Source organism: Strix aluco, chromosome 9, assembly GCF_031877795.1.
Source record: "Strix aluco isolate bStrAlu1 chromosome 9, bStrAlu1.hap1, whole genome shotgun sequence".
In the NCBI taxonomy this organism is placed as follows: domain Eukaryota; kingdom Metazoa; phylum Chordata; class Aves; order Strigiformes; family Strigidae; genus Strix; species Strix aluco.
This window is the reverse complement of record NC_133939.1, coordinates 28,990,749-29,017,161: the sequence shown is the minus strand read 5'-3', so window position 1 is coordinate 29,017,161 and position 26,413 is coordinate 28,990,749. Positions and strand designations below refer to the sequence as shown.

At 44.7% G+C, this 26,413-nt stretch overlaps 3 protein-coding genes and 1 long non-coding RNA gene across 6 annotated transcripts in view; 2 read left to right on the top strand and 2 right to left on the bottom strand.

Moving 5' to 3' along the window:
- Nucleotides 1–760: 760 nt before the first annotated feature.
- ARL14 (ARF like GTPase 14) lies at nt 761–1,345 on the bottom strand. The gene has a single exon (XM_074833273.1). It carries the CDS (start codon nt 1,343–1,345, stop codon nt 761–763), a length of 585 nt encoding a protein of 194 aa, XP_074689374.1.
- A 2,580-nt stretch (nt 1,346–3,925) lies between these two features.
- Nucleotides 3,926–26,248, top strand: LOC141927248 (uncharacterized). The gene is made up of 6 exons (XR_012624343.1): nt 3,926–4,129; nt 18,449–18,648; nt 24,047–24,092; nt 24,825–24,912; nt 25,528–25,636; nt 25,781–26,248. It is a non-coding gene; the product is annotated as an uncharacterized LOC141927248 (long non-coding RNA).
- B3GALNT1 (beta-1,3-N-acetylgalactosaminyltransferase 1 (Globoside blood group)) lies at nt 8,561–10,342 on the top strand. Of its 2 annotated transcripts, XM_074834338.1 has the most exons (2): nt 8,561–9,005; nt 10,005–10,342. In XM_074834338.1, the coding sequence occupies exons 1-2, from the start codon at nt 8,611–8,613 to the stop codon at nt 10,051–10,053; spliced, it is 444 nt and encodes a 147-aa protein (XP_074690439.1). In that variant the 5' UTR covers nt 8,561–8,610; the 3' UTR covers nt 10,054–10,342. The 2 variants fall into 2 exon arrangements, with proteins under 2 accessions (XP_074690439.1, XP_074690438.1); XM_074834337.1 differs by having other exon boundaries at nt 8,564–10,342.
- PPM1L (protein phosphatase, Mg2+/Mn2+ dependent 1L) overlaps nt 10,450–26,413 on the bottom strand; it is a 107,586-nt gene continuing 91,622 nt past the window's right edge. For both annotated transcript variants that reach the window (XM_074834335.1, XM_074834336.1), the window contains exons 3-4: nt 24,794–24,955; nt 10,450–19,294 (exon numbers count right to left, since the gene is read on the bottom strand). In XM_074834335.1, the coding sequence (XP_074690436.1) occupies nt 18,948–19,294; nt 24,794–24,955 (509 nt within the window). In that variant the 3' untranslated portion in view covers nt 10,450–18,947. The remainder of the gene's footprint in view (nt 19,295–24,793; nt 24,956–26,413) is intronic.

Genomic DNA, 26,413 nt, shown 5'->3' with positions numbered 1-26,413 from the left:
CCCCACCCCAAAACCGGTGGGGATCAGCACTTCACTGGACTGATCCTGTGCTGGCTTCCATCGCTCTGCTCGTGGCCAAGGACAGCGATCCAAGAGTGCAGAAACCAAGAAATGGGTACATGGGAATCTGTAACAAAGGGACATCAGACCTGCAGCTCACACACAGCACCGGATCTCGGCTTTGTCTGTGGCTTGATGAGGAGCAGATCCTGTTTGTTAAAATCTCTTTGGAGTAATCACCTCTAGAATGCAATAATATCCAACAAGTATTTCAGATTCATTGGTTCTCTTGTACATAACTAAGAGTTTAAGCTCTAAACCCACTACATTTTTACATGAGAAATACATCCACGGAGCATTTCTTACGAAATAACATTTTATCTCTCGCTTTTCTTGCTGAACATACGACTTGGCTATTTTACATCTTGACAAAATGACTTGATTTAAGCATTTTAAGCACTGCTCACCTATTTTGTTTCCACTTGCTAAAATTCAAGAAGCTCAATTCCACCTTTTTCATCATTTTCAACATTTCATTTTCAACAGCCACACTTCTGAGCTGAATAACCTCGAGTATACTATCACTAATAAAATGCTGCAGAGTAGTATCTCAGAAGCATCTGCAGGTATAACAGTATAATTTAATATTGCTGAAGTTCTTTATAAATATTTATAAGAGTTCTCCAGAATCCAGTATTTTCAGATTTAGTCTGTCCAACAGAATTTGTTAACATTCACCAGAATCTGATGACAGAAATTCTTAAAGTGTTTCAATTTCCTTAAAGATTGTAAAAGTCTCCTTTGATCTGCTGAAGTGTTTTGCAAATGTGGTTAGTCTTTGGAGAGCTTCTGACAAACCTTCTCCTGTGATGGCACAACAGGGTTGTACATACCAATTTCTGTCACTGCAGTACTTCTTCATGTTGAATCTCCTGGTTATTTCCTCAGCGTTCAAAGCTCCAGGCAAATCCTGCTTGTTCGCTAGCATGACGACTGGGACGCTTTTTAGAAATTCGTTCTTTAAAATGAGCTCAAATTCTTTCTTTGATTCTTCCAGACGTTGCTTATCTGAGCTGTCCACAACATAGAGCAGTCCGTCTGCGTTTTCCAGGAAATTGCACCACACCGGTCTCATTTTCTTTTGTCCTCCAACGTCCCAAAACGTCAATGTAAAATCTTTCTCGATTTCAATCATATCAACATTAAAGCCAATGGTTGGAATTGTTAGAAAAACATCGTTATACTTGAACTTGTACAACAGTGTGGATTTTCCCGCAGAATCAAGCCCTAACATCAGTATGTTAGCTTGCTTGACTTTGGGGTGTTTGGTGTTGTGGAGCCCCATCTGTGCCGTGGTGGTCACTAGCAAACCTTCAAAGCTGGAATCCACTGTCTCCCTGAAGCCAGTTTTTGTCAGGAAGATCCCTCTCTTCCTCCGCGAGATGAAGCACAAAGAGTAAGGAAGAGGAAGGGGAAGAAGCAGCTTTGTGCTATGAAAAGTAAGTAAAAGCTCTGTGCAAATACATGCTGGCTTTTATCACTCAGCAATACGCAAACAGCATTTATGAAGGTGTTCGGTGCCAAGCCTGTGGGTGGAATGACTATGAGTAACGTACTCATTGGTCACAAGCACAAAGGTTACAGGCTTTGAACGTGTTTGAACAGTGAACCACACTTACAGGACCATTTAAGAACTCTTTACATTGTCAAATCATGTGTATCGAACCAGCGGCTGCCTGGTTATGCTCCCTAATCCCATGGTCCAGGGAACCGCTAGTTGTCTGCCCCCTTCTAGTGTGATATCCCAGAGATAAATCCGCATCTGTTTGGGAAAAGAAACGAAATACAAACACCGCCAGTGAGGAGGAGGGACAATCTTAAGGTTTGCCCATACTTATCAAGCCACCAAATGACAAGGTACCCGGTTTATCGGTGCACCTTATCTCCCAGCAACAAATGAATCTCAAGTGGTTTCTAATGCAACTCTACACGGGCACACGGACTCGATCAAACCAGCTGAGGGCTCCTCTGAAAAATGTGCTGGGCTCTAGCTGGCTGCCCCAGACCCCGTCAGGCACTCCTCCGGCCTACTCAGGCATGAAATGCTCTGATCACGCTGCTAAAGTTGTAAACTCGGAGAGTTATATTTGTACGAACAAGTTTAACTGAACTCTGTGTGGTGGAGACTAAACAGAGATCTTATGATCTGGTCACTATTGAGATTCAGCTACCTGAAATTAAACATCTCTGTTAGCTTCGTGATGCTCTAGTCCGTCGTTGCCCACTGATCTACAGTGAAGATTTCCTTCAGGAAAGCAACAAGAAGGGGGAAATAACTGAGTCACAAACAAAAGATTATTTTTTTGCCGCATTCTAGATAGGAGAATAAAATAGAAAAGTTAGTCTAATATTATTTAATTCATATTGAGTCTCCATTTTTTGACGTTAGCCTGGCCCAACGCATACTGAGTATTCCAATAGTTATTTGCCCTTATACCCAGATGCACTAGTATTAGTTACTACCATTTGTCTTTGCTTCAGAAAGTACATAATCAGCACAAAGATGTAAAGGTCTTCTGGCCAAATGAGCTGCTGACTGATAGGGTAATCATTTTGATAATTACAACATTGGTGGCTCAGATATTACACGTTGCGCAAAATAAACCTCAGCCTTGACAGACAAGTTATAATCTGGTTTCTCTTGAAGCTAAAAGGGTTATACCAGAACTAATTGGGGGCAACAGCGGATGACAGTGACATACTCACTGTTGAACATTTTTTCATATTTAATAACTTGTATAGGTTATGTGTAGGATTTTTTTCAGGAGCAGATCATGATGTATTAAACCAGGGAAGAAAATGTTTGCATTTCTTTATAAATAATGTATATGAATGAATTGAAAGATGGGGAGATGGGAAACTCTGCAAAACACATTGTTAACACAGTCAAATGAATCATAATTCCCTGCAAAATAGCATGCCAGTTCCTTGAAATATGGTGCTCAGGATCAAGGGCAAACCCTCCCTCCCGCACGAGCCGTGACAGTGTGGATGGATGGTCTGTGTCCCTGGGCAGGGCTGTGATTTAACCATTACTCACAGCTCTGTGCTCTCTATGTTTGCTCCCACTATATTTGATATTTATGGCCTCAACTGTTATCTTATTACATCAAAACTATCACTTTAAAGAATAAAGAACTGGTTAAGCAAAGTCTGACTTTTTACAAGCTAATTAAATTTATTTCCAGGACAGAACAGCTAGCTCCTGAAGACTCCGTGGTTTTGCAGTTTTTAACTGTACCCGAGTCGAATGTGAGTTTGGTTCAGCGCAAGATTTTGTGATGCAGAACCACTTCCAGGGGTGATTTCCCACATTACTTTGGAGTTTACACTCCAGCATGAGATCAAACTGGAGCCGTAGTCCGCCACAGGTGCTAAATCTGTGTTTGCCCCCAAGAGGTAAGTGTTTGAGAACCAGAAATCTACCTTTGGTTTGACCAAAGGTGTATTTGCTCTACGGGGTGAGGCTCGCTCGCATGTGTAGGGTTTGCCTATATGTTCAGTTTAAAAAACCCGGGGTAATAAACCTGGGACATCTGATTTACCATCAATTAATCTGAACCTAAACTGTGCACAATAAACCTTTTGTAGACTATGTAGGTTTACGTAAATTATGTAGGCTCCCCAAGTTGTCCAAGCAGGATATCCCACCATGGCTACGTGCTTTTGTAACCTTGTAAAATGTTATTAATGTGTTTAGGGAGGTTTGGGGGTGAATCCTCGCCACCGTCAGCTCTAATTGCTGAAGCAACGGAGTAAATTGAATCTGGAAGCGCCTGTCCCTTCGCCCCTGCAGGCCGTGAGCTCCACCCCCCCAACCCTGCTGGGGTGGCTGGAGAAGGAACCAGCTGGAGCCCGGCAGGGAGCGACCCCGCCCCGGGGAGGCCGAGAGGCCGCCACCGCCATTTGCTCCCGCGCCCGGCCGCGGCTCCCCGGCCCTGCCGGCCCCTGCGAGGAGGTGGAGGAAGAGGAGGAGGAGGAGGAGGAGGAGGAGGAGGCGGGCATTTCCCGGTGTCCGCCAGCCTCCCCGGGCGAGCCCCGCGGCCCTCGCTGTGAGGGGAACCGGCCGGTACGCGCGGGAGGCGGGAAGAAGCGCCACGCCCGGCCCTGCCCTGCCCGGCCCGGCCCTGCCCCGCCCGCGGCGGGCGGCTCGGTAACGGGCACCGAAATGGCGGGCGGGGGGACACCGCGGCTCCCCTCGGCCTGAGGGGGACGGCGGGCTCCGGGGCGGCGGTGCCGCCGCCATGTAACGCCGTGACGGCGGGTGGGGAGGCGGCGGCCCCCCGGGCTGCCCTGAGGCGGCGGTGAGGGAAGGGACGGCCCGCCCGTCCTGGGGGGGGTGTGGGGCGAGCTGCAGCCGCCTCTGGCAGCACAAAATACTCTGCTGTCACCCAGTTTTCTTTTTTTTTTTTTTTTTTTTTTTCCATAGAAAGCAGTTAAATGGCTTTAAATTTTGATCTGGTTTCAGCAGGGGGCAGCAGATGTCCTCTTCATGAACTTTACCTTTTGGGCTGTTACTTCTTAAATTAATGTCTGCATTGTAAAAAGTTGCCTAGAATGGAGAATTAAGATTGCTTGGGCGATTTGAAGTGAGAGCGAGTCATGGTTAAAGGTTATCTAATTTTTCAAGTATTGCTGTATTAGATCATAGCCCAGGATCTTGCAAAAATTCCTCTAATTTCTATTGGTAGTAAGTCACATGAAGAAAATGAGGAGTCAGGAATAGCAGTAATGTATTTCCAGATTATTTCTGCTGGTAGCTTTGGGACAATCCAGCCTGGGTATAACTGCAAGGTCTGTGACTGCCCCACCTCCAGGAAAAAGTGCCAGCTCAACTTTCAGACCTCACTTCTTCAACCTCACTGTTTGGTTTAAGCATTATGAAATAGGGAGAGAAGGGGGTTTTCCTGTCGAGGGCTGTGGTTAGGGTTTCCCCTTTGATTTGCCCTTTTTTCTGTTTGAAGTCAGAGTTCTGTGTTTAATGATGTTGGAGGCTGACTGCCTGTATTTTGAATTCTCAGAGCTGCAGAAATAGCTGTCTCATGTTTCGGGGAGTGTAGTTTCTACCCTGTGGCCATTATAAAAGCCGTGTTTTGGTGCCCTGCAGTGCAGGTTTTTTGTAAGGATACGGTAGCTTAAAGATTGTGTTTTGCATAGTGTGGGCAAAGGACCTGAACTGATGATTTATTTTCCCAGATTTTCGTTATGTAGCAGACTAGGCATTGGTCTCTTGATTTTTGTTGTTCAGAATGTCATGTAATCAGGCTTTTTTGTCTATAAAGAATCAAAATCCTTATAATCAGATTTTTTTTCTATTAGAGAGTCAAGAATTGATCAAACTTTGATAAAGCTTTTACTTGAATTTGGTCATCAAGCCCTGAGAAATGTTACTTATTTAAAATCAAAAACATAAGCACTGATGTATAACTTAGGTTATTTTCTTCCAGTATGTATTTTTCATATTGTTCACTGAAAGTCAGGTTGGCATATATAAAGAGAGAAGAACTGAGCATTTTTACTGTTTTTTTTTTTCTTCCCGTAAAGCCGGGAAGTAAATACCAGATGGGCAAATCTGAGTTTTTGGCGGTTATAATCAACTTCTCTAAATGCAGTTCCCTCTGCACTTGCCAAACTTCTATTCTGTTTTACTTGCACATGTTTAATCCTTGTGGAGAAAAAGAAGAGAATCAACATAAAACTTCTGAGGTTCCATGTTTTTTATAAGCCAGGACGTTGGTCATGTTAGGAAGTTCTTAATAAAACTCGTTCATCCATAGTTATGTGAGGTGCCCTTAACAAAGGATTGACTCCTGTTAGACACGTCGTGTTTTGGGAGTAACGCAGCTTTGAGAGGGATCAATCTCAAAATTCTTCTATTTAAACAGCTATTTGTATAAATTTGCTTTAATATAGTCTAAGTGATGAGCTGTGCATCGCTGGTGAAACGTGCTCCAAATGCTTCCTTCAAAGGATCATTAATTTAAAGTCAAAGCATACACAGAAAAACAAGGCAGGTGGGCTCTGACAAATCAAATTCACCTAATTTCTAGCATGCTGTGTGGGGGTTTGGATTTATTATTTTTTAATATAAAACATTTACAAGCCCTGCGGTGATCTTTTTGAAGATAAATAGTAATTAATTGTGCTGTGAAATTGAACCTTCCATCATCCTTACTGTGTCTTTGTGGGTCTTTACAGTGCAGGGTAAATATTATTACTGCAAACATTAGAAATCATTTGGAACTCCCACAATAAGGCACTGTAATTATTTTGGCTTAAATATATCTAATGCACACTCACAGTGTATGTAGTTTTAAAGAAATATAACGAAGGTAAGCGCTGGTAAATGGAGGGTGCAGGGCTGAGATTCTGTTTCTAAATATAGTTTTGGAAAGCTGTATTGGTTTGAATATCTAGTCCTGACACTGTAGTCATGGCTTCAGCACGGCCTGGACAGGGGTTTGTAAGGACCTGCCTGTGTAGTTGGACTCCAGACCAAGAAATGTGTGTCTTTAGGTGAAAAATGGCTTTTCCCCCTCTTGTGCCGGTTGCTATTTTTGGTGGGAGTGGCGGGCCTGATGGAGCCGGGCGACGCTGCCGTGTTTGCGTGCACTGGCAGATGGGGGTAGGGTTTTTCATGAAAAGAATGCAGATGGGAGCCTTTCTTCTTCAAAACTTAAATAGATGGAAGTAGCAGGAGGATTTTGTAGCGTCTTGTTTGTTTAAATGGAAAATAGTAGGAGATGTTCCAAAACTTTGGTAAGATTTGAAGCTCGTCTGTTGCAGCGGATTCCCTGCTGCTCCCATTATGTCAACTGTAAATCTGCTGTGACAGAGCTGGTTGCAAGGCCCGTTTCTTAAATTTTCTTGAATTAATAAGCATATATTAGAAAAGATGTGTCATGTGGTGCATTGTGGGAGCAGCCGTTCCTTTGGGCAGTGCCTGAGCTCGGTCTGCCTGGCAGGGTCGGTTTGTGTTTGTCTGCAGCTCTGACATTGTTTGTAAGGGAGATAATTTTCTTCTCCCCCATCACTTAGTCAATTCAGAACAAGTAGCTGCTCAACCCTTAAATGAGGGATGAAATACTTGCTTGTACTTCCCATTTTACCTTTCTGATTCCTGATACCTTGGCTAATTTGCTCCAGCTTATAAAAACTAGTAGGACTTCCTTTCTTTAAAATAAATTACATATTTTTTTAAGCCTCTGAACATCGATTTGCGGAGCACTTTGCTGCTGTTAGATTTTGTGCACAGCATTCCTTCCTCAAGATCTGAGCCGAAGTTGGCTGAGGCCAACTGGAGGAGTTTCACTAAGGCCAAGTGCCGGGTTCTGCACTTGGGCCCCAACAGCCCCCAGTAGCGCTACAGGCTTGGGGAGGAGTGGCTGGAGAGCTGCCAGTCAGAGAGGGACCTGGGGGTGTTGATTGATAATGAGCCAGCAGTGTGCCCAGGTGGCCAAGAAGGCCAATGGTATCCTGGCTTGTATCAGCACTAGCGTGGCCAGCAGGGACAGGGAAGGGATCTTACCCCTGTGCTCGGCACTGGTGAGGCCACCCCTCAATGACTGGGTTCAGTTTTGGGCCCCTCACTCCAAAAAGGCCATTGAATGACTCGAGCGTGTCCAGAGAAGGGCAACGGAGCTGGTGCAGGGTCTGGAGCACAGGTCTGATGGGGAGCGGCTGAGGGAACTGGGGGGGTTTAGTCTGGAGAAGAGGAGGCTGAGGGGAGACCTCATGGCCCTCTACAACTCCCTGAAAGGAGGGTGCAGAGAGGGGGGATGAGTCTCTTGAACCAAGGAACAAGCGCCAGGACAAGAGGGAATGGCCTCAAGCTGCGCCAGGGCAGGGTCAGACTGGCTCTTAGGAAGTATTTCTTTGCAGAAGGGGTTGTTGGGCGTTGGAATGGGCTGCCCAGGGCAGGGGGGGAGTCCCCATCCCTGGAGGGGTTGAAGAGTCGGGTTGACCCAGCACTGAGGGATCTGGTGGAGTTGAGAACGGTCAGGGTGAGGTTCATGGTTGGACTGGAGGAGCTTCAAGGGCTTTTCCAACCGAGATGATTCTGGGATTCTGTGACTCTGTGCTGAGGTCTCTGGGATCACAGCACTTGACGTGGGATCTTTTGTGGAGATGGGGTTTAGGTGGGGGGAATTCCCAAGGTCACTGCTATGCGGTTTTGGTCCATCGATGGCTCCGTAGCAGCTCAGCATTCTGCTCACACTTGTTTTGGGGCTAGAGCGGTGATTCATGGTGTGCATGATGCTGTGTGTAACAGCCGGACCGAGGGGCCTCGGATTTGTCATCGTGACATTACAGCGCGCTTTCAACTGACACTTTAAGACAAGACAGAGACAGTATTTGAATAATAGCATTCTGAATACTACTTTTTCATTTCTTTTCCAGCAAAAAGCGTACTTTGGGACTTGTGGTAGAGATTTTGACGGTCACTGACACACTTCTGCAAATTAGTTATGCCCAGTTCCTGTTAGTGTCATGTACGTGAGACCATTAAAATGGATTTTTTTGTTTCTCCTTGTATTTTCTGTCCTAACAATGTGGTATGTAACTTTTTCTTTCAACTCTGCGCTTGAGCATACAAACGTGATGTATTTCTATGAATATGAACCCGTTTACAAGCAGCACTACCCCTTCACGCTGCGGGAGCGCTTGAAATGCCAAGACATCAACCCGTTTCTAGTCATCTTGGTGTCTTCAAGGCCCAGGGACGTGGAGTCGAGGCAGGCCATCAGGATAACGTGGGCATCTCAAAACTTCTGGTGGGGACGTCGAATTCTAACCCTGTTCTTGGTAGGTCAGGCCACTCGGAGAGAAGACAACGCTGCAGCGCTGTCGGTAGAAGATGAAAGCATCCTCTACGGCGACATCATTCGCCAAGATTTTATGGACACTTACGACAACCTCACCTTGAAAACGATCATGGCGTTCAGGTGGGTCACCGAGTTCTGCCCGAATGCAAAATTCCTCATGAAGACCGATGCCGATGTCTTCATCAACACTGCTAACTTGGTGAAGTTTCTTCTGAAGCTAAATTCCTCGGAAAATATTTTTACTGGTTATCCTCTTATCGATAACTTTGCCTACAGAGGCTTTTACAAAAAAACATACATCTCCTACGATGAGTATCCGTTCAAGTTGTTCCCTCCGTATTGCAGTGGGATGGGTTATATCCTGGATGGAAAACTGGCTCTGAGGATTTACCAACTGATGAGTCATATCAAACCTATTAAATTTGAGGATGTTTATGTTGGCATTTGCTTAAATATACTTAAGGTAAACATCAGGATGCCAGAAGAGAAAAAATTCTTTCTTTATAAAATTAACTTTGATATCTGTAAGTACAGACAGTTGATTGCAGTACATGGTATTACATCAAGTGAAATAATCGGGTTTTGGCAGGCTTTGTCATCAAGCACTTCAGTTACTTGCCCTTGATTCTGTATTAATATCTAAACTTAAAACGTATTCGGTGTAAAAACATTTAAAGTCCGGGGCAACACCAACCAAAACCACAGCCATAGAGATGACTTTGACTGCAGGAGCTCTGTGCTGCTGGGGCGAAACTGCAACAGCGGCAGCAGTTCTTGGGGACGTTCCAGTATTCTTAAATAAAAATATCAGGAATTGACAAAGCACTCTTCGCCGTACGAATGCTACGGAATACGCTGTCCTGTCTTCCTCTGACACTTCTCCCCATGCTCTGCTGCAGCCGTGGGATTTCTACCCCAGTCTTGGGACACGTGTGACACGTCACTGAGGGATAACAGTTATGCCGAGAAGCTGGCTTCAAAGATGCTTCCCAAATTCCCACCCGGATTTTTTTAAATTGGTTTTGCAACCACCTCCTCCTTTGCTACTCTGAAGTATTTGTTCTCTGCCCGGTGTGAAACGTAAAATGACCTTCTCCTTACAACATATCACCTCTGCAGTCCTGCCGGGAGCGTCACACCTTCTTACGTAAACATTCCACCTCTGTGAGCGCAACGAGCCTGTGGATCTGCTGGGGTCTGCAGAAACCGATGGGAAATTCTGAAAACGTGATGCACTTGGTACGTGTGTACCTAGGAATATACACATGTATAAAATAGAATTGCTGTGGTGCCTTGGATGATGCTTGCAGACTGCCAGAGGGCGAGGTGCAGTTTAGTTACCAGACATCCCCAGTCCCTGGGGATAACCAAACCCCACATTATCTGCCTGTACGTGTGTGTACGGAGGCATCCCCAGAGTGCTGGAACCACACAGGGAAGGTTAAAACAGATGCGTTTACGTTGTGACTTTATCTGTTTCTAAAATAGTTTTCTTTCTTCAAATTTTAAAATGAAAAAAGTAAGAAACGCTAAGATTCGTATTTCTTAAAGAATACAAACTCTATTATATCTGTAAAGATGGGTATTTTAATCACTTTATTCATATCAGCAAGGCCAAGTTTTCAGTAGTTTACACTTCTAATAGACAACAATACAGAATCTGCAATTGCATTAACATAATTATTTTTGACACATCCACTACACAGTGAAGATACTATAGTTACATCCTGTACATCTAGAATGACAGAGCACTGCCACCTTATTTGTACTACAGCTACGATGTTCTGATGTATTTACATTTGGCTGTCTTTCAGATAGTCTCTTAGAGACAAATTAGAAGAGGTGCAGAAACCTCTAGTACCAAGTTTGAGGTTTCACCAGGTTTTTTGTTGTGATTATGGTCAGTATTGAATTTTGCTCTCTTTCCATCAACTGCGTATGGTTTTTTGATGGAGTTACAGGACGTGTTATTTTTTTTAGATAAAAAAATGAAGTCTTGGGGAGAATACTCTAGGCAAGTATTTCAGATGTCAGTATTAAGAATGTATGCTAAGGTCAAAGTTTTTAAAAAATTGTTTTTTTTTTTTGTTAAACACCTAAAGATACAGTATTGCGTAACTGAGGGAAGAATGCTGTTGTATTTCTAGAAACAGAGGTAAAATGACAGCTGTTCCTATGGTTTTAGGATCCGTTATTTGATTGTTGTACTGTGGTCAGATCCTGAGAGCTCTGTGAGAAACGTTTGACTTGTCCTTTTGATTGTTTATACATCTTAAAAAAAACCCTCCATTTTTTTTATAAGCCTGCCATGTTAAATGTTTAGAAATAAATTATTTGTCACAAGAACACTGATACTACAGCACAGTTTGTATTGCTTTTTTTTTTTTTTTTAAAAGAAAGTGATTATGAAGGACTATGCAATCTTCAGAAACTGGATAGATAAAGCAGACAGTGCTCCTGCTGGGAGAATAAGAAACGAGTATCACAGAGAGAGGGTTGCGCAGGACTGCGAGAAAAATGCAACTGTCACCAAGCAAGGTATTTGTTCTATCTGTGCCCCAAAAAGATAACACTGATCATAGATTACAAGGCTTTTGCTTTCACAAATGTAGGTTTATACACAGTGATCTGTTTATGCCACCTGAAATTGTAATCTAAAGTGATATCAATTCTGCAAGAAATTTACATTGTAAAATATTCCTGCTCCTGCTTTTTAAAAAAACCTCATTGCCAAATCTGGTTTGTATTTGAGTCTGACCTTATTATTGCTTAAAAGACCATAAAAATTCATAACTACGCTAATGTTTCTGCTTAAAGCAAATATCAGGAAAGTTTCTGGTGTGAGCAGCCATGCAAGAGGTAAAAAAAGCTTAAGACTAACATAAGCAGATAAGTCAGTGGTGGGCCCAAATTTTATTGCCTCTGCCTACAGTACTGTACTAAAAATGAAGCCTAAACCACAGGCTAAGATTTTTCCAAGTCCTAAGATTCTTTTTCTCGTGCAGGCAAGTGGTTCAGAAGGCTACATTAAATCAGAATTGCAAGCACTTGTGATTTAGATAGGGAAATTGTGGGGTTTTCTGGCTCGAAAAGCCTAATAATCATCCGTTGCTCAGAGATGTTTGGAACCTGCTGCTGGGTGGTCAGCAAAAGGGGTTCACAGGGGAGATGTTCAAGCCTGTGTTGCCTGTATGTTAGTTCAGAAGAGTTAAAAAGTCAAAATGCTTGAACGTTTTGTGTGTACTGGAGAACAAACGAGTTCAAAATAAACCATGAAGCCATGCTGCAAATGTAGGGGCGTTACTCTCTATGATCAGTTCAGTGTTAACAGCACGGAGACGGTTTGGAATGTTTTCCTAAGTTTTGTCTTGCATTTTCCAGTTACTGCTAAAGCATTTTAGTGCAAGTTCATTGCAATTAACTCACAAATGCCTGGATGCACAATAAATAATGTAATTTTATCCTGTTTCTTTCAAATTTAAACTAAAAACTGACTGAGGGTGCACCAGACAACGTGATGCTGAATTCCTGATATGCGTCTATCGGTTATGTTGGGGATGCTGAAGGAGTTTGGGAGGCAGAGCTTTGCTCTGTATTTTTCAAATTTTCATTCATCTCCTTTTCTGTCTGAACAGCATGTGCCATTTTGGTCATTTATTAACTAATTTACAGTCTGTCTAAGATGGAGGTGGTAGGGCAAGATGTAAAGCTTTCTGTAGTCTCCGTTAAATGAAGCTTGCCAGGTTTTAATGCTGTTACCGTGTATTGCCTACTAAGCTGTAAACCATATCCAAATGCAAATATTCCATGTAGGAAGGAAAGAAAACAAAGTTAAAACAAAGCTAAGCAGATGGTTGGGTTTGGCGGCAGGTTTTTTCATCTGTAGTTGAGTCCACATTTTAAAGAAACCTCAAATTGTAGAAGAAACCTCAAACTGTAAACTAAACCCAAACCTGTCCCCCCCTCTATTTATATATTGGGTTTCTCAAAATCACAAAGCCACTTTCTTTCACAGGACTCTCTCTGAAATGCTGTTGTTATGTGATTCTTGGCTAAAGGCGGTATCGACCTGCAACTCACACGAGGAAATAGTACCTGTGATGCCGTAGAGTGGGTCTCACCTGGGACTTAGTTTCCTCCTAAAAATAAGGACTTAAAAAGACAATGCTGACCCCAAGTGACCTCTCTTGAGATGCTTTATATACCTGAGCTCTCTTTACCTCTAGGCCTCTGACCGCTGCTGCACAGCACCTTCGTTTTCCAGGCCATGTTAATCCAAATTCAGGGGTTTTTTTAACAGTGTTTAGGTGTTGTGTCCATCCTGACTGGGACAGGGCTCAGTCCGTGGGCCGAGCTTTGCCTGTGGTGGTCCCACACCTTGGGGTAAAGTGCAGTCTCCCCTGAGCTTGCAAGAGAGATAAAATCTTAAACCCACTTCTGGCTTGGAGTGAAAAAACGTTACAAACAAGCCTGAAGAGGCTCTTATCTCCGATGATACAGCCCTGTTGTACTGAAGGGAGGCTGTTGTTAACCAAGATGGATTGCTTAAACATTGCGGCTTTGTTATCTCCTGTGTCGTGGAGGAATTTTGTTAATAAAGCTCTGACCTGCCCTTGCAGAGTTCTAAACATGCGGCTCATTCTCATCAGGAGTCTGTCTCCATTGTTTCTTGGAGAACATTTCCAAACGCCCCGGGTAGAAGCGGTTTTACAGCCACTCACTGTAATATTCACACCGCAGGGGTTTTCAAGGCGTTGTGTTAAAGGCAGATGGGTTTGAACTGCTTAAAAATGGGACTTTATTTGTAAATCCAGCATTGCTGACCACTGCCTAGGTTTTGTACCTGGCTTATGCACATAGAATGCTGAACCCAGGTGTGGAGATTCAGCGCAGAATGGAACCAGCTCCAAAGACCCTTTTCCAAATGAATCATGATTTTAGTATAACTTAAGTTTTTCTTACCAGAAGGAGAAAATTTAAAAATCACTCGTGGACTTTGGCAGTGGATATGGTGTAGGATTCCCAGAGAGCAATGTTTGACAGTCCTGCATTTAGATTTCTAAAACGTTGTAACTGATTATTCATGTAATTAACTTGGTGGAATACAGGCTGAAGTGGATTTCTGAGTATCTGTAATGCATCTCCACAGACTTAAAGGACTAGAGGTGTTGGCCATTTAAATGCAGGAAAAAAAATGCTTTATTTCCCTGTTGCTCAACTAATTCGGGGTTCGTCCTTAGGACTGAGCAGACCAGATGTAGGAGCTAACCCGCTCGTAAAAGTGGATTTCAAATACTCAAGAATTGCTCTTTTGTGAGCCTCTATTTATGGTTTTAGACAGGCTTCGACTGCTCACATTTTGCTAAAGAGAGCACAGAGGCTGTCACACATAACTAGAGACAACTGATACCCAGAGCTTTATGGTACTGAAGGGAGAACTGTACGTAAACCAGCTGTTTCCCAAGCCTTACATAGTCAGCACTATATAAATAAAAGTGATCGTAACTTCAGCTCCATAGGAACTGTAGGTATCTTTTTAGATACAAGTTCAGGTTTAGAAAGAGAATTTATAAATATATTGACCACACGGAGGGGGAGCAGCTCTGGTCTGCACAGTTGCCAAACTTCAGCGGAACCATCTGCATTTTAACCTTGCGATGCCGTACAGCCAGATTTCAGGATGGAGGCCTAAAAACCTACTTTAGACAATGAAAGGCTGGTCAGGTGGGTTTTTTTTTCTTCAGCGTAACCATTACTAAATGTTTCTCTGTGTAAAATAAATATCAGATACATGAGCAGTGGATTAGTGTTACTTAAAGCAAGGCTGTCATATTCTGAGAGGCAGCTGAACAATGAAACTCCCTTATTTTCAAGATGCAGCGTTAGTGTTTATGTAGCAAACGCTGTTACTTCAAAGCGCTGCTTTAGTACTACTGTATTCTAAAAACTTCACTGTTTTTTTTTTTAATTTTACTGTATGTAAGTGGTGTAACACTGTAATAACATTAGCAGTAGTCTTGGTACTGACCTTGTGTTCACAAGTCAGTAGACAATACTCCATGATGTTAGATGTCATTTATTTATAGTTATCCAAACATTCTACTCAGTAAAACAGGCTCAGTAATTTCAAATTTTGTATTTTTTAGTAGTTTTAGGACTACAGCTCTGACGCAGTCCTCACAATGTCATCTGTGACCATCCCTCCCCCATGAGACAGGCTCAACGGGGGCTCAGTCCCGCACATTTTTCACCCGGGCCAAGAGAGCACCTAGTAACTACGGAGTAGCACTCGGTCACGGCGCTTAGGCCGGGCCAGCCGCTAGACGGAGCTCTGAGCCCACCTAACCAGGCCGGCGCCTGCCCCCAGGGCTGCACCGGGAGCTACGGCCGGTGAAGGTTGGGTCAGTACGGCAGTCTGTCATCAGCATGAAAAGCTCGATGGTAGCATCCTTAAAATGTACGACGTGAGTTGAACTGCTACCTTGTAATGCTGCTGGGAAGAGCCTAAATTCTTTTTAAGTACTGGGCAAGATGACTAATTATACTGGACCATACGAAAGACACTCTGGCAGCAACTTAAAATCGCTGTTTTCTGCCATTAGAAACCATCAGTACTTGGTGAACAGATGTCACCGATGGAGCTACTCGGGCTTCAACAACAACAAACTTCCACAAGCACACAGAGCCAGAACCCGGGAGCTCCGGGCTGCGTGCAGGCCGCTTTCACCCAGACACACCTCCTGTTTTCTGGGGAGGTGGCCTGGCAGGAACACAGCAGGATGACGTGCTGCAGCCCTGCCTCTGCCACGCCGTAATGCATCCGGCCGCACTGCCCAGCATCCCGGGGGGTTTCTGACAACCCTTTCCAGACATAGGATGTGTTATTAAGGCAGTGGGGGAGCAGACCCTAGATCATTTAAGGTTGCATAAGCGATATGTACTTAATCTTGTCACCCAACACCTGGATGTATCATGACAGAATTTGGCACGGAGCGGTATGACTGGGAAGTTGCAGATGTCCAGAACTGGACGAAAAGAAGACTTTAACGGGGCATAGGTAGGCACTGTGCATGTGTGTGGAAGACTACACAAAGCCTGGCGTCTCCATGAGGCCTTCATCTTTAAACCTAAAGTAGCCACAACTAGTTTTTTTAAGTAGTAAAACCAAAAGTCAACAACTTTACCAGAGATTATTGGCATGGATGTCTTTGGCCAGGAAAGGGAGCTACTAGAAAGGTGCTAAACCAGCTCTTGTTGCAACTGCAGACACTCGGAGGTGGAAGTAGGGCTGGTTTGGTAACTGACCGGATGGGCCTGGGAGTGACAGAGGAAATGATCCTGGAGTAAATATCCAACCGAGTCTGCAAAACAGTTCTGTACTGCACTGCACTACGCGCTTCCCTGAATCCCGTGAGCGTGGCTCACCAGAGCGAGCCATCCCCTTCCTCACAGCTGCTTTGGGATGCTGTGAACGAGTCCGTCCTGTGAACGAGGCACCTCCTCCTTGTGCCTCCTCCTACCTTCTCCTGCCTCCTCCTCCTCCTGCCTGGCTGCATGTGGGAGTGTCCCGTGCTCGGGAGGCGGCAGCTCCCTCGGCAGCACTCGCTGACCCCGGGAACATGAGCCGTGGGGGGCTTAGGGGCAGCCCTGAGCTTCTTGCTCCATCACCGTTAGGCTACAATGGTTTTTTTGGAGCTGACCAGTGTTCCAGTTCCAACTCCTCGAATGCCTGTGAAGGATCCACAGTGGTGTCTCTGCTGTACACACATCCCTCTGCTTTAGGGTTCTCTAGGCTGCTGGGTTGAAATTCTGCTTTTCCTGGGGCAGCTGTTTTGACAAACGCTGCGGCTGCGTCCTACAGAGCCAAGCCAGTACAGTGGAAACCTCCCCTGGGAAGGAGAAGGGAAAGGCAAACCCTGCAGACACCGTGAGCTGCCTGCAGCACGGCTCCGATCCCGCCGCTGCGGCATCACTGAGCATGTGATTAAGCGCTCCCATGAAAATACCACGCAAGGTTTTCATTTCACAGCGCTCTGACCTCCAGTACCTTTTCAAAATAAAATAACTGAAGCACTCAGCAATTATTAACATTTCCTGTTAGCTGCTCAATTTAACTGCATGGTTGCGTTTAGAATTCACTGAATGCACTGTTCACAAGATTTAACAAGTCCGAAACCTTCCATCCTCCGGGGAAGGGCCAGCACAGGCTGGGTGCCCACGGGGTTCAGGGGTACCTGACACTTCAATACTCTTTTCACCTGCCTGTTGCTCAGTCAGGGGACTCTACCCAGAGCGTGGGATGAGCAGAGGCTGCTAAAGGACACACCAACAGTTTGAATAGCACTGGTAACAGCAACAGAGCCAATGAAGAGCTGCGATTCTCTCCAAACAAACTAAAGGAGGGAAGTTTGTTGGGAAAGGATAACCTCGGAACAAAAATGGAAAGACTTAAGACGGGCGTTCTTTCTCGAGCAGAAAGCAGAATTTATGCTCTTTCAGATTTGCTGTCAGCGACATCACACCTGCTCAGCATGACCATGACACATCACTTGGGGACCAGCACTTGCCCCAGAATGCTGTAGGTGGGTGAGGAGAAACAAGCAGCTTTTTAGCTAAGTAATAGTGTAGCTTTATCCAAGAAACAGACAACGCTAGTTACGGCATTACACCCCTGATCCGCCTCAGGACCCAAACACTGACAACCTCCATCACCTTCAAGACAGGAGACTTCAGCGCATGGTCCCGGATGAGGTTTTGCGGGGAGGGAATCCCGAGGATGGCTGGCACACGTGGTGCATCCAAACCGCCCCTGCAGCACACGCTGCCCTTCACTCCGCTGCTGCCGCCTCTCCATCCTGAAGCAGCCATGTAGAGCAAACTCAGACTGTCACTGCTTCAACTTACAGGAGTCACAGATTCCAAAATACAATTAAATACTGAAAGTTAGATCTAAACATATTTTTAGCTAGATTTAACACAAGCTTTCATCTTTACAGTGCAAGGACACTGCCTGGCATTTATACATTATACTGAGAAACGGTTCTGAAGTGGTCTTCCCCTGGATTAACACCACAAATTAATCTGCAGTGGTACACAGAAGTCTTTAATAGGCTTGACTTCCACCTAAGTAGCTCTAAGGAATGCCCTGTTTTGATTAGTTTTCCAAACAGTCACTAACGAAATTAATTTTATCTTGCATTACTTTCTTTACATGCCTATGAAAAGTCCATGCCAAAAAACGAACCTAAGGATGAATCTTGGTGGATGAATGACAGACATTCTTCTATCACAACAGAGCTATTTTTTGATACAGAAGGTGTCAGACCTCCAAGTATTTTGCTGAAGTTTAACATTAGTTGGTTTGAATACAATATGGCATAGGAGAAATGTTATTAGAGTAATGCACAGACTGAATAAACATGTGCCTTCAGGTAATTCGGTGACTATACCTAATGACATGCTTGGTGGGGATTTATTTAAGGGGGGGGGAGGTTAAACAAAGCGAGAGAGCCAGTTCTGTGGTAGCAGGCTAATAGTTGGCTCCTCTTCCTCCTTCCTAACAGGCCAGTAATTGCAAACCTGTTCCTATACAACCTTATCACTGCAGATTAAAAAAGAAAGATGAGAAACGCGAGAGCATCATTCTGAGGAGTCACACCTACGCGGGGAAAGCAGCATCTTTCCTATCCCTCGCTCGCAAGCGGCGGCACCGCCCTGACCCTGCTGTGCGTCTGAATGAACCTTCGACTGCTGGAAACGAGAGGTAAGGATCAAACGGAAAGCCTACGGAGGATTTGGAAAGCGAACTCTGAAACAGAAGGTTACAGTTAGTTCCTAAGGAGCAGCAAGGTCACAGGAGACAGGTATATGTGAACAAACTTAATTCTTATAATCACTCAGAATGTATCTGTTGTATTGCTCCTTTTGTTAAGCAAAGAACAAAGACCAGAGGGATCTGTTCCTTTTGTGTAGAATCTTAACGGTATTTACTAGAGCTTTCTACTAGGTTTAAAACATAAGAGTTTGTTGTAAGTTCAGAGTGAGGCGGAGAACCACTGGTAATTACTGTTCTTCTGTTTTGCTGCTATTTCTGAACTTCACCACCATCACTGTTATATTATCAGGGCATCCTCTGTAAAAGGACTGTAGAACTATACTCTTGGCGCCAAAGTGCGGCTCATCCAAGCGTTCCTTGATGAATCGCACAGCTTCCTCATTGCTGAAAGCATCCCACAGCCCATCCGACGCCAGGATCATGAACTCTGGCTGCAGTTTGTCCAGGTCAAAGGTGAGAATGTCGGGGTCGGGAATGACAACGTTCAGGTTCTTCAGAGGGTAATCTCCTAACGAGCGGGACATGGCCAGGATCCCCTGAACGCGCCACGAGCCGTTGAAGCTGATAAAACCACCTGGAGAGAAACACCGACACTTCCAGTTAAAGCATTTCTCTGGCTTCCTGCCAGACCCACCCAAAAACTCTCCCTGCTGTATCCTGATGTTCCCTGTCACCAAAAGCAGGAGGTGCTTTAAGTAAATCTCGGGGTGCTGCAGGGAAGAGCTGGATTGTGGCCGCTAGTGCTGGTGAAACAGCTGAGCAGAGAAGTCAGGAATGGCTCTGCCTTCAAACAAAACCTCTTCCTGCTCTCTGCTCCCCCAGAGATGGAACTTCTTGGACACAGGTATCCTGTACTGCACAAGCGACTGTTTGGAAAGCCTTATGGCAATGCTAAGACAAAAATAGCGAAAGCAAATCTTTATATTATTGCATTAGTAAACCCCTTTTTCTGTGCAGTTCATGTTTTTCCCATTTCAGAAGATCTGTGAAGGAAACAACACTGAAAACACCCTGCAGTGGGACTCACATCTCACTGTTAAGGCCAAGAAGCAAGTGCAAAAACATTTATAGGCTGTTCTATCACACTGCCCTGAATGAGCTGTGTCAAAAAGGACCAAAAAACTGTTGTGAACTGATCACAAAATTTTATTTCAAGTCAGTAAAATGCAACGTGGGATCTGACTGATTTTTACTCTCACTGGGATTAAGGCTGCTTCTAGTTGAAAATACGTGATTTTATATAGGGGTTGCTTGTAGTGAGATATGTTTTGCACGGAAATCGATGACTCTGACACAGCCAGCACATGGCAGTTACACACAGTCTGACCATGCCAGGGAGAGAATCGTACAGTGTTCAAGGGCAAAGAGTAAAATGGAGGCACCTTCAATTCCTCTGCGTGCATCTGCGTGCCACTGCCTGCAGCACTTCACAGCAATATTCCTGTCGTCTTACTGAGAATGAAAAGTCACTTGAGGACAAATAATTTGCAAACACGGAACATTCAAATGTATGACAAAATTAGGTGAACTGTTGTCTTTTCTATCTGCAAGCTGTCTGCTTTGGTGTTCTTATAAATGTCTTTGTTCTTTGTAGTTATCAGAATGTTTGCAGCTCTGCACTTCAGCCTCTGTGTTATTTGTCAGTCTCCCAGTCACCTAAATTTTACGATAACGTTTCCATTCCTGGCTGGCTGATCTAATCTGTAAATTCCTTCTGCTTTTAGGTGAAACTACATTTCATGTCATGATTCATTGTTGTTTAAAGCCTGAAACTTGATTTTTGTTAAAACGAGCAGAAACAGAACTTTTCAGCCGGGTTTTTCCATGAATACTTCTACAGTCTCCATTATGAAGATGTTTCCTTCAACGGTCAAGAAGAGGAAGGACTGGTGAGCCCTACTGCAACTCCTCTACAGATGTGTAGTCAAACCAGCCTCGTCGGCTGCTGCTGTAGGTTTTGAGGGTGCCTCAGCTGAACGTTACGCAGCCGCTGACTCACTGGCCCAGGGTTCCTTCATAAGCGATGGGACTGGTGGTGGGAAATGGCTCCTTTACAAACTGGCAACCTGTGACAAGCAGCGTCCCCAGGGATCGATATGGGGCCCAATTCTGTTTAATATCCTCATAAGTGATCTGGATGATGGGATCAAGTGTACCCTGATGGAGTTTGTTGATGATACCAAACTGAGAGAGGAAGAGGTCACTCCAGAAGGGAGAGCCACCCTGCAGGAAGACCTGGACAGGCTGGAAGAGTGGGCTAACAATAACGTTATGAAGTTCAACAAGGACAAGTGTAAGGTCTTGCACCTGGGAAAACATCATCCAGGAGCTCAGCACAGGCTGGGATCTACCCAGTTGGGGAGCAGCTCTGGGGAAAGGGACCTGGGGGTCTGCAGTGGCAAAGAAAGCCAATGGGGTGTTGGGCTACACTAACAAGGGCATCCCCAGCAGAGATAAAGAAGTCATTATCCCACTCTGATCAGAGCTTGTCAGGCCATGTCTGGAATCCTGTGTTCAGTTCTCGTCCCCACTATGCAAAAAAGATGTGGCCAGTCTGGAGAGGGCTCAGAGAAGATGACCAAGGGACTGGGCACCATGTGAGGAAAGGCTGAGAGAACAGGGTTTGTTCAGCCTCGAGAAGAGAAGGCTGAGGGGAGACCTTATCACCATGTGCCAGTGTTTGAAGGGTGGCTACAGAGAAGATGGAGAGTCCCTTTGTACAAGGAGTCACAGGGAAAGATATGGGGTGATGGGTACAAGTCTCCTGGGGAGATTCTGATGGGACACAAGAGGAAAATTTTTGACACTGAGAACAATCAGCCACTGGAATAATCTCCCGAGGGAAGTGGTGGGTTCCCCAACATCAGACACTTTTAAGATTCAGCTGGACACGGGGCTGGGCCAGCTTGGCTACACCGGGCTGTTGCCAGAAAGGTTGGAGCAGATGATCCTTGAGGTCCCTTCCAACCTGGGATTCTGTGATTCTCCAACTGGAGTAACTGGAGTGTAATCACATGCACATATTGGAACAGCAGGGGAAGCAAAATCTAACGATGAAGAGGTGGTTTTGAGTAGACATTTAACACACCACGAGAGGACAGCAGTGCTGCACCCGTTACCGTCCTTGCAGAGGAGACGCTGGTGCTGCTGACTCGCTGCTTACTTCAGTCTTTGCAGGTCGCGCTTACGTGTACAAAGTGACTTTTTGGTGCCATTCCCACATGGCACCTGGAACCGCCTGCAGCACAGGTTGAATTCCTGTGGTTTGCTGAAGTGTCTGTTGGCACTTGTAATATTTGCTTTTCTGAAGCCATCCATACAGAACACATAAAAACGCTCATGGAAAAGCAAACGTTCTGCAGGGCTGGGTGCTGCTGGAGAAGAAAAAGCATTCAAGAAATAGAAGCTTGTTGGCAACCGCACAAACACTTTGCATGTTAGCGCGAGCTGAGCTGAGAGGATTATGTTCAAGGTGAATGACTGACTTAAATTTCTATCAGTGACAGTCACCTTGTGGCTCTATAACCGATTGTTTCTTCACGAGCCAACACCACGGTTGTTTCAAGGCCGCTGTCTTACACTGATACTATATACGTTGCTCAAGCTCCTGATCAGAAGGAGATTCCTTGTGTTTTCCGGGAAAACCAGCACCCTCGTATCGCAGGAGAGGCATTTCCCCATCCCACAGGAATGGGTCAGAGCGGTGGGACCCCGATCTCATCCAGCTGCGAGATGTGAGCGTGCGTCAGCCGGCCTCTTGTGAAAACAATGGTCAGGCTGGACCCAGCCCCTGCGACCGCCGCTGTCAGCGGCACAGCCACGCTGCCAAGCAGGTGGGATGAGGCACCTTGGCTCAAAATGGAGGATCCTGCCCTGCCCTCATAGCTGCTGCCTCTCCTTTTGGCGTTTGGCTGCAGCCTTGGGCACCCAGCGACCTCCTGCTGCGCCACAGCAACTCCCATGAGAAACCGGAGCGGAGCTGCTGCGGCTTCAGCGCGAGAGCTGCTCGAGTCACGGCGGACTGATCAAAGGAAGTTGGGTTTTTTTTCAAGTTGTGGGTTGACTAAGACTTTGTACGCAGTCGCTGGGGCAAAGAGAGGGACTGAATTCATTCCCCGTCCACCGACCGCTGACAGCAGTGAGCAGCGAGTCTCCTTAACATCCACCGTGGCAGCAAAAACCGACGGATTAGTTTAGACTTGTCATCCCAATGTTAACGCCCCGCTGAAACGCAGAGGGCGAGTCACGCTTTGCTTTGAGCTGCTGTTTCAGGCTGCCTCAAATTGATTTAGATCAGAATGAGGTCTGAAGGATATTTTCTCAACCGTGGCTATATGGATTTCACTTTTAAATGACATCTAATCCTACTGACAGAAACGTGCAGCCGTTTTGTAACTACCTACAGGGCACCGGACAGTGCAGCTTGGTGTGTGATGTAAAGATGGAAAACCAAAATATAACCTAACGATGTGGTTATTGTCACTTTCTTCAGTTCTATGTGACGAAGAAGTACCTAGATGGTGGAAAAAAGTCACGTACTTCTGTCACAGTGGCAATGTAGGCTTGATAATTCAGTTTGGGCACTTTGCTTCAATTTTACACTCACTGTATGTAAAGAAGGGATGTTCCAAAATGTAAAAGTAGCTGTCAGAAATATAAACTGGATTGTATGTTTTTAACAGCACTATGAAGTGGTATCAATCAGGGTAGTACAATGGGACAATAGGTAGCAGAGAAGTGAATTCATTAAGTCACTAGGCTAGATAGAATATTTCTTGTTTAGCTGCAGATAGTTATAACATTTACCTGTCTACTAAAATAATTTCTTTCCAAGTTGGAAATTCCTGCAAAAATCCAGGTTAATTTTGCATGTTGTTGTGTTATAAAGCCTCACTTCTAGACAAATGAAATAATGAAAATTATTTTTTTCTCCCAAGTGAAGGCCTTCTCTAAGTGAACAGTTGCACAGAGGCCCTGGACTCAGCTAAGAGGGAAGCAATTTTAGAGATAACTCTCCAGGTTTTATTACCACATCCCCCAAGTACAGAGCTGAAGCAAAGCAAGACCAAGATTTTCCTGTTCCTCCTTCTTAGGATCTGTATAGTTTTTCTTGCCTTTTTGGGAACACACCTGACCTCGGCTCTCTGCCCAGCAGCAGGAAGGATCCCCACTGCTCTTACGCCTCTGCGGGGATAAAAGCAAACAGAGAGGAGCACATACACGGCACACGTATGGGTGTTTGTGCTGGTGTGAGCATATTGATAACCCATAGGTTTTAAAAATGTTTTATACTCAGGGAAAAACTTGTTATTTCTTTGTTTTACAGACTTGGAGGCAGAGAGGCGATGCGTCTCTGGAGGCAACGCTCATCGGTAGGTTTAACACCAACGAAAGGAACTTTTTTTTCTTCATCAAATAATTTCCTGCTGCAGGCTGCTGTGGGAGCCAAACCAGAAACGGGTTCAAAACGGACTTTGACAAATTCATGGAGAATTGGCTATTAAACTTGATCCAAATGTAACTTCTAGCCTAGGAGGTCACTAAAATGACAAGTGATGAAAGCTAGAAAGATTTATTGCCTTTCTCTATACTGCTACAATTTACATGTTTGTGCTTGTTAGCGGACACTACATGGGAACAAAACCTAGCTTTGATGAATTAGATTCCTCCTCTGCTTCTTCTCAGAACTAAGCCTCACTCAGCTTCCAACCCAGGCTCTCACAGAAAGACTGCTGATACAGTTTGCTGCGGAGAAGCCTGCACTGCCACTGCTCCTGTTTATTAATTTGCTCCCTGCAGAGCTCACAAGGGAATGGTCAACTGGCTGTAGAACGTGGAGGCTGCTCTTCTCGCTCTGACACTGGCTCATTAAGGGGTAGGGCAGTCTGCTTCCACCTCTGTCTGCACCGTGACATCCCACGGAAAAGTGCTGTATTAATAACGGAAGATTTTATCTGCTGATGCCTCAGTCTAGTACTTTTCAGTCTCTCTCAGGGGAAAAGTCTCTATTATTGACAGAGCAGAGAAGAAGAAAGATGAACCTTCAATCCAAAGCAAAAACATTACGACTCACCAGCTCTTTTAATCCTCTTCCTCTCTTTCAGTTGGTAGGGCTTGTGATCGTGTGACAAGGGGATAGCGTTCCCGTCCTTGTCACACAGGACTCCGCGCGAATCGCCGACGTTGGCCACGGTGAGTTCTTTGTCTGACAACAGTGCGATCAGACAAGTTGTCCCTGGGAAAGAGAGAAGGGAATGGGAAGCAAAACTAATATATGGGGGGTATATATGTAAATATGTGTTTATCTATATAAATGATTAACAGGAAAATGTTCTTTCTATTAATAACGGCAGAGAGGGGCTGAAGTGGGAGGAGGGTATTCCAGTCTCCGTCTGAGAGATGGCTTTTCCTCAAGGCCAAGGAAAGTAATCAAAGTACCAATTAGCAAGAGCCCACTCACAGCTTCTGTGAACTGGAACTACTGCACTGGACTGTGTCTGGGTAAAACAGAGCTCCCTCTCCTCATCCCCTCCAAAACTGAGGTCAGCTTTTTAATTTTTGTATTGCAAAGAGGAAAAGACTTGACATTTTGAATTATTTAACCTTTAAATACACAGAAAATGTAATTAGTCATTGACCGCCATATCCAACAGGCATAGTATTTGCAGGTGCAGGAAAATATTGGAAAAATTGGCTGTTTTTCAAGTGAGAACACTATAGTTTTTATTTTGCTCTTTTAAGTGGAATGAATGTTGAGCAAAGCAGAGCCCATCAGGACCATGCCTTTTCTATATTCTTCCCTTCTAGCTAGTGCGAGCTGTATTCACAAAAACTCCAGCTATCACAAAGATTCCTTGCAAGGGCTTTGGACCAGATGTCACAATTTCATTCATATTTTCGAATAGAAAGATGGCAAGTAAGTTTTTAGATATACGCTAACAAACATTAAAAGGGAACGTGCCTGGCACTCAGTTTAGATTACATGGCGCTGCTAAAATTTTTACAAAAGGTACTCTAGTATCCTTCAACAGTAAATAAAATTAACTTTTTTTACTTCTAGGTAGACCAGAGAAGCACATGGTTGAGTTTTCACCTTTGTTGTTAATTTACATCTGATTATTCATTTAAAAAAAAGGTGCCTCCACAGCTGGGGTGCTCTGGAAGAAGCACTCGGGGCCAGCGACGATGCTCAACCAACACCAGTGTTACAAAGCACCACGTCTCTGCTCGGATGTTTTAATTTAATTTTTAACGACGCAGTTTTAATGAAGCTGCTGGCAATGGGGCATTCCAGCACTGCCTGCCATCAGCGGCACCCTGAGCCCTGGTTTTGCTCCAGGGGAGCTGTATTAGGGTTTAAGTTTATGCTCCGTGGTCTTAAAGCTCAATTCTCATAGCTGCTGTTTGTTGTGTCGCTGTCCAAACCCAGAATTAAAAACTGTGTTTTGCTGTTCCCATGTCAGTAGTTGAATATCCCATGACTGGTATAAATAAAATAGCCAGTAATAAACAATTTGTGTTTAGATGCACTGTGTTCTGAAGATTTATTTTTAACTTAATGGTCTGACTTGCACAGCTCTAAACTTGAGCTATTTTTTCACAAGACAGGCATATATATATATATATAAAATTTTTTTCAGTTGACACTGCAGACCTGAATGGATATAGTTTCCCATTTATTGTTAAAACCCCC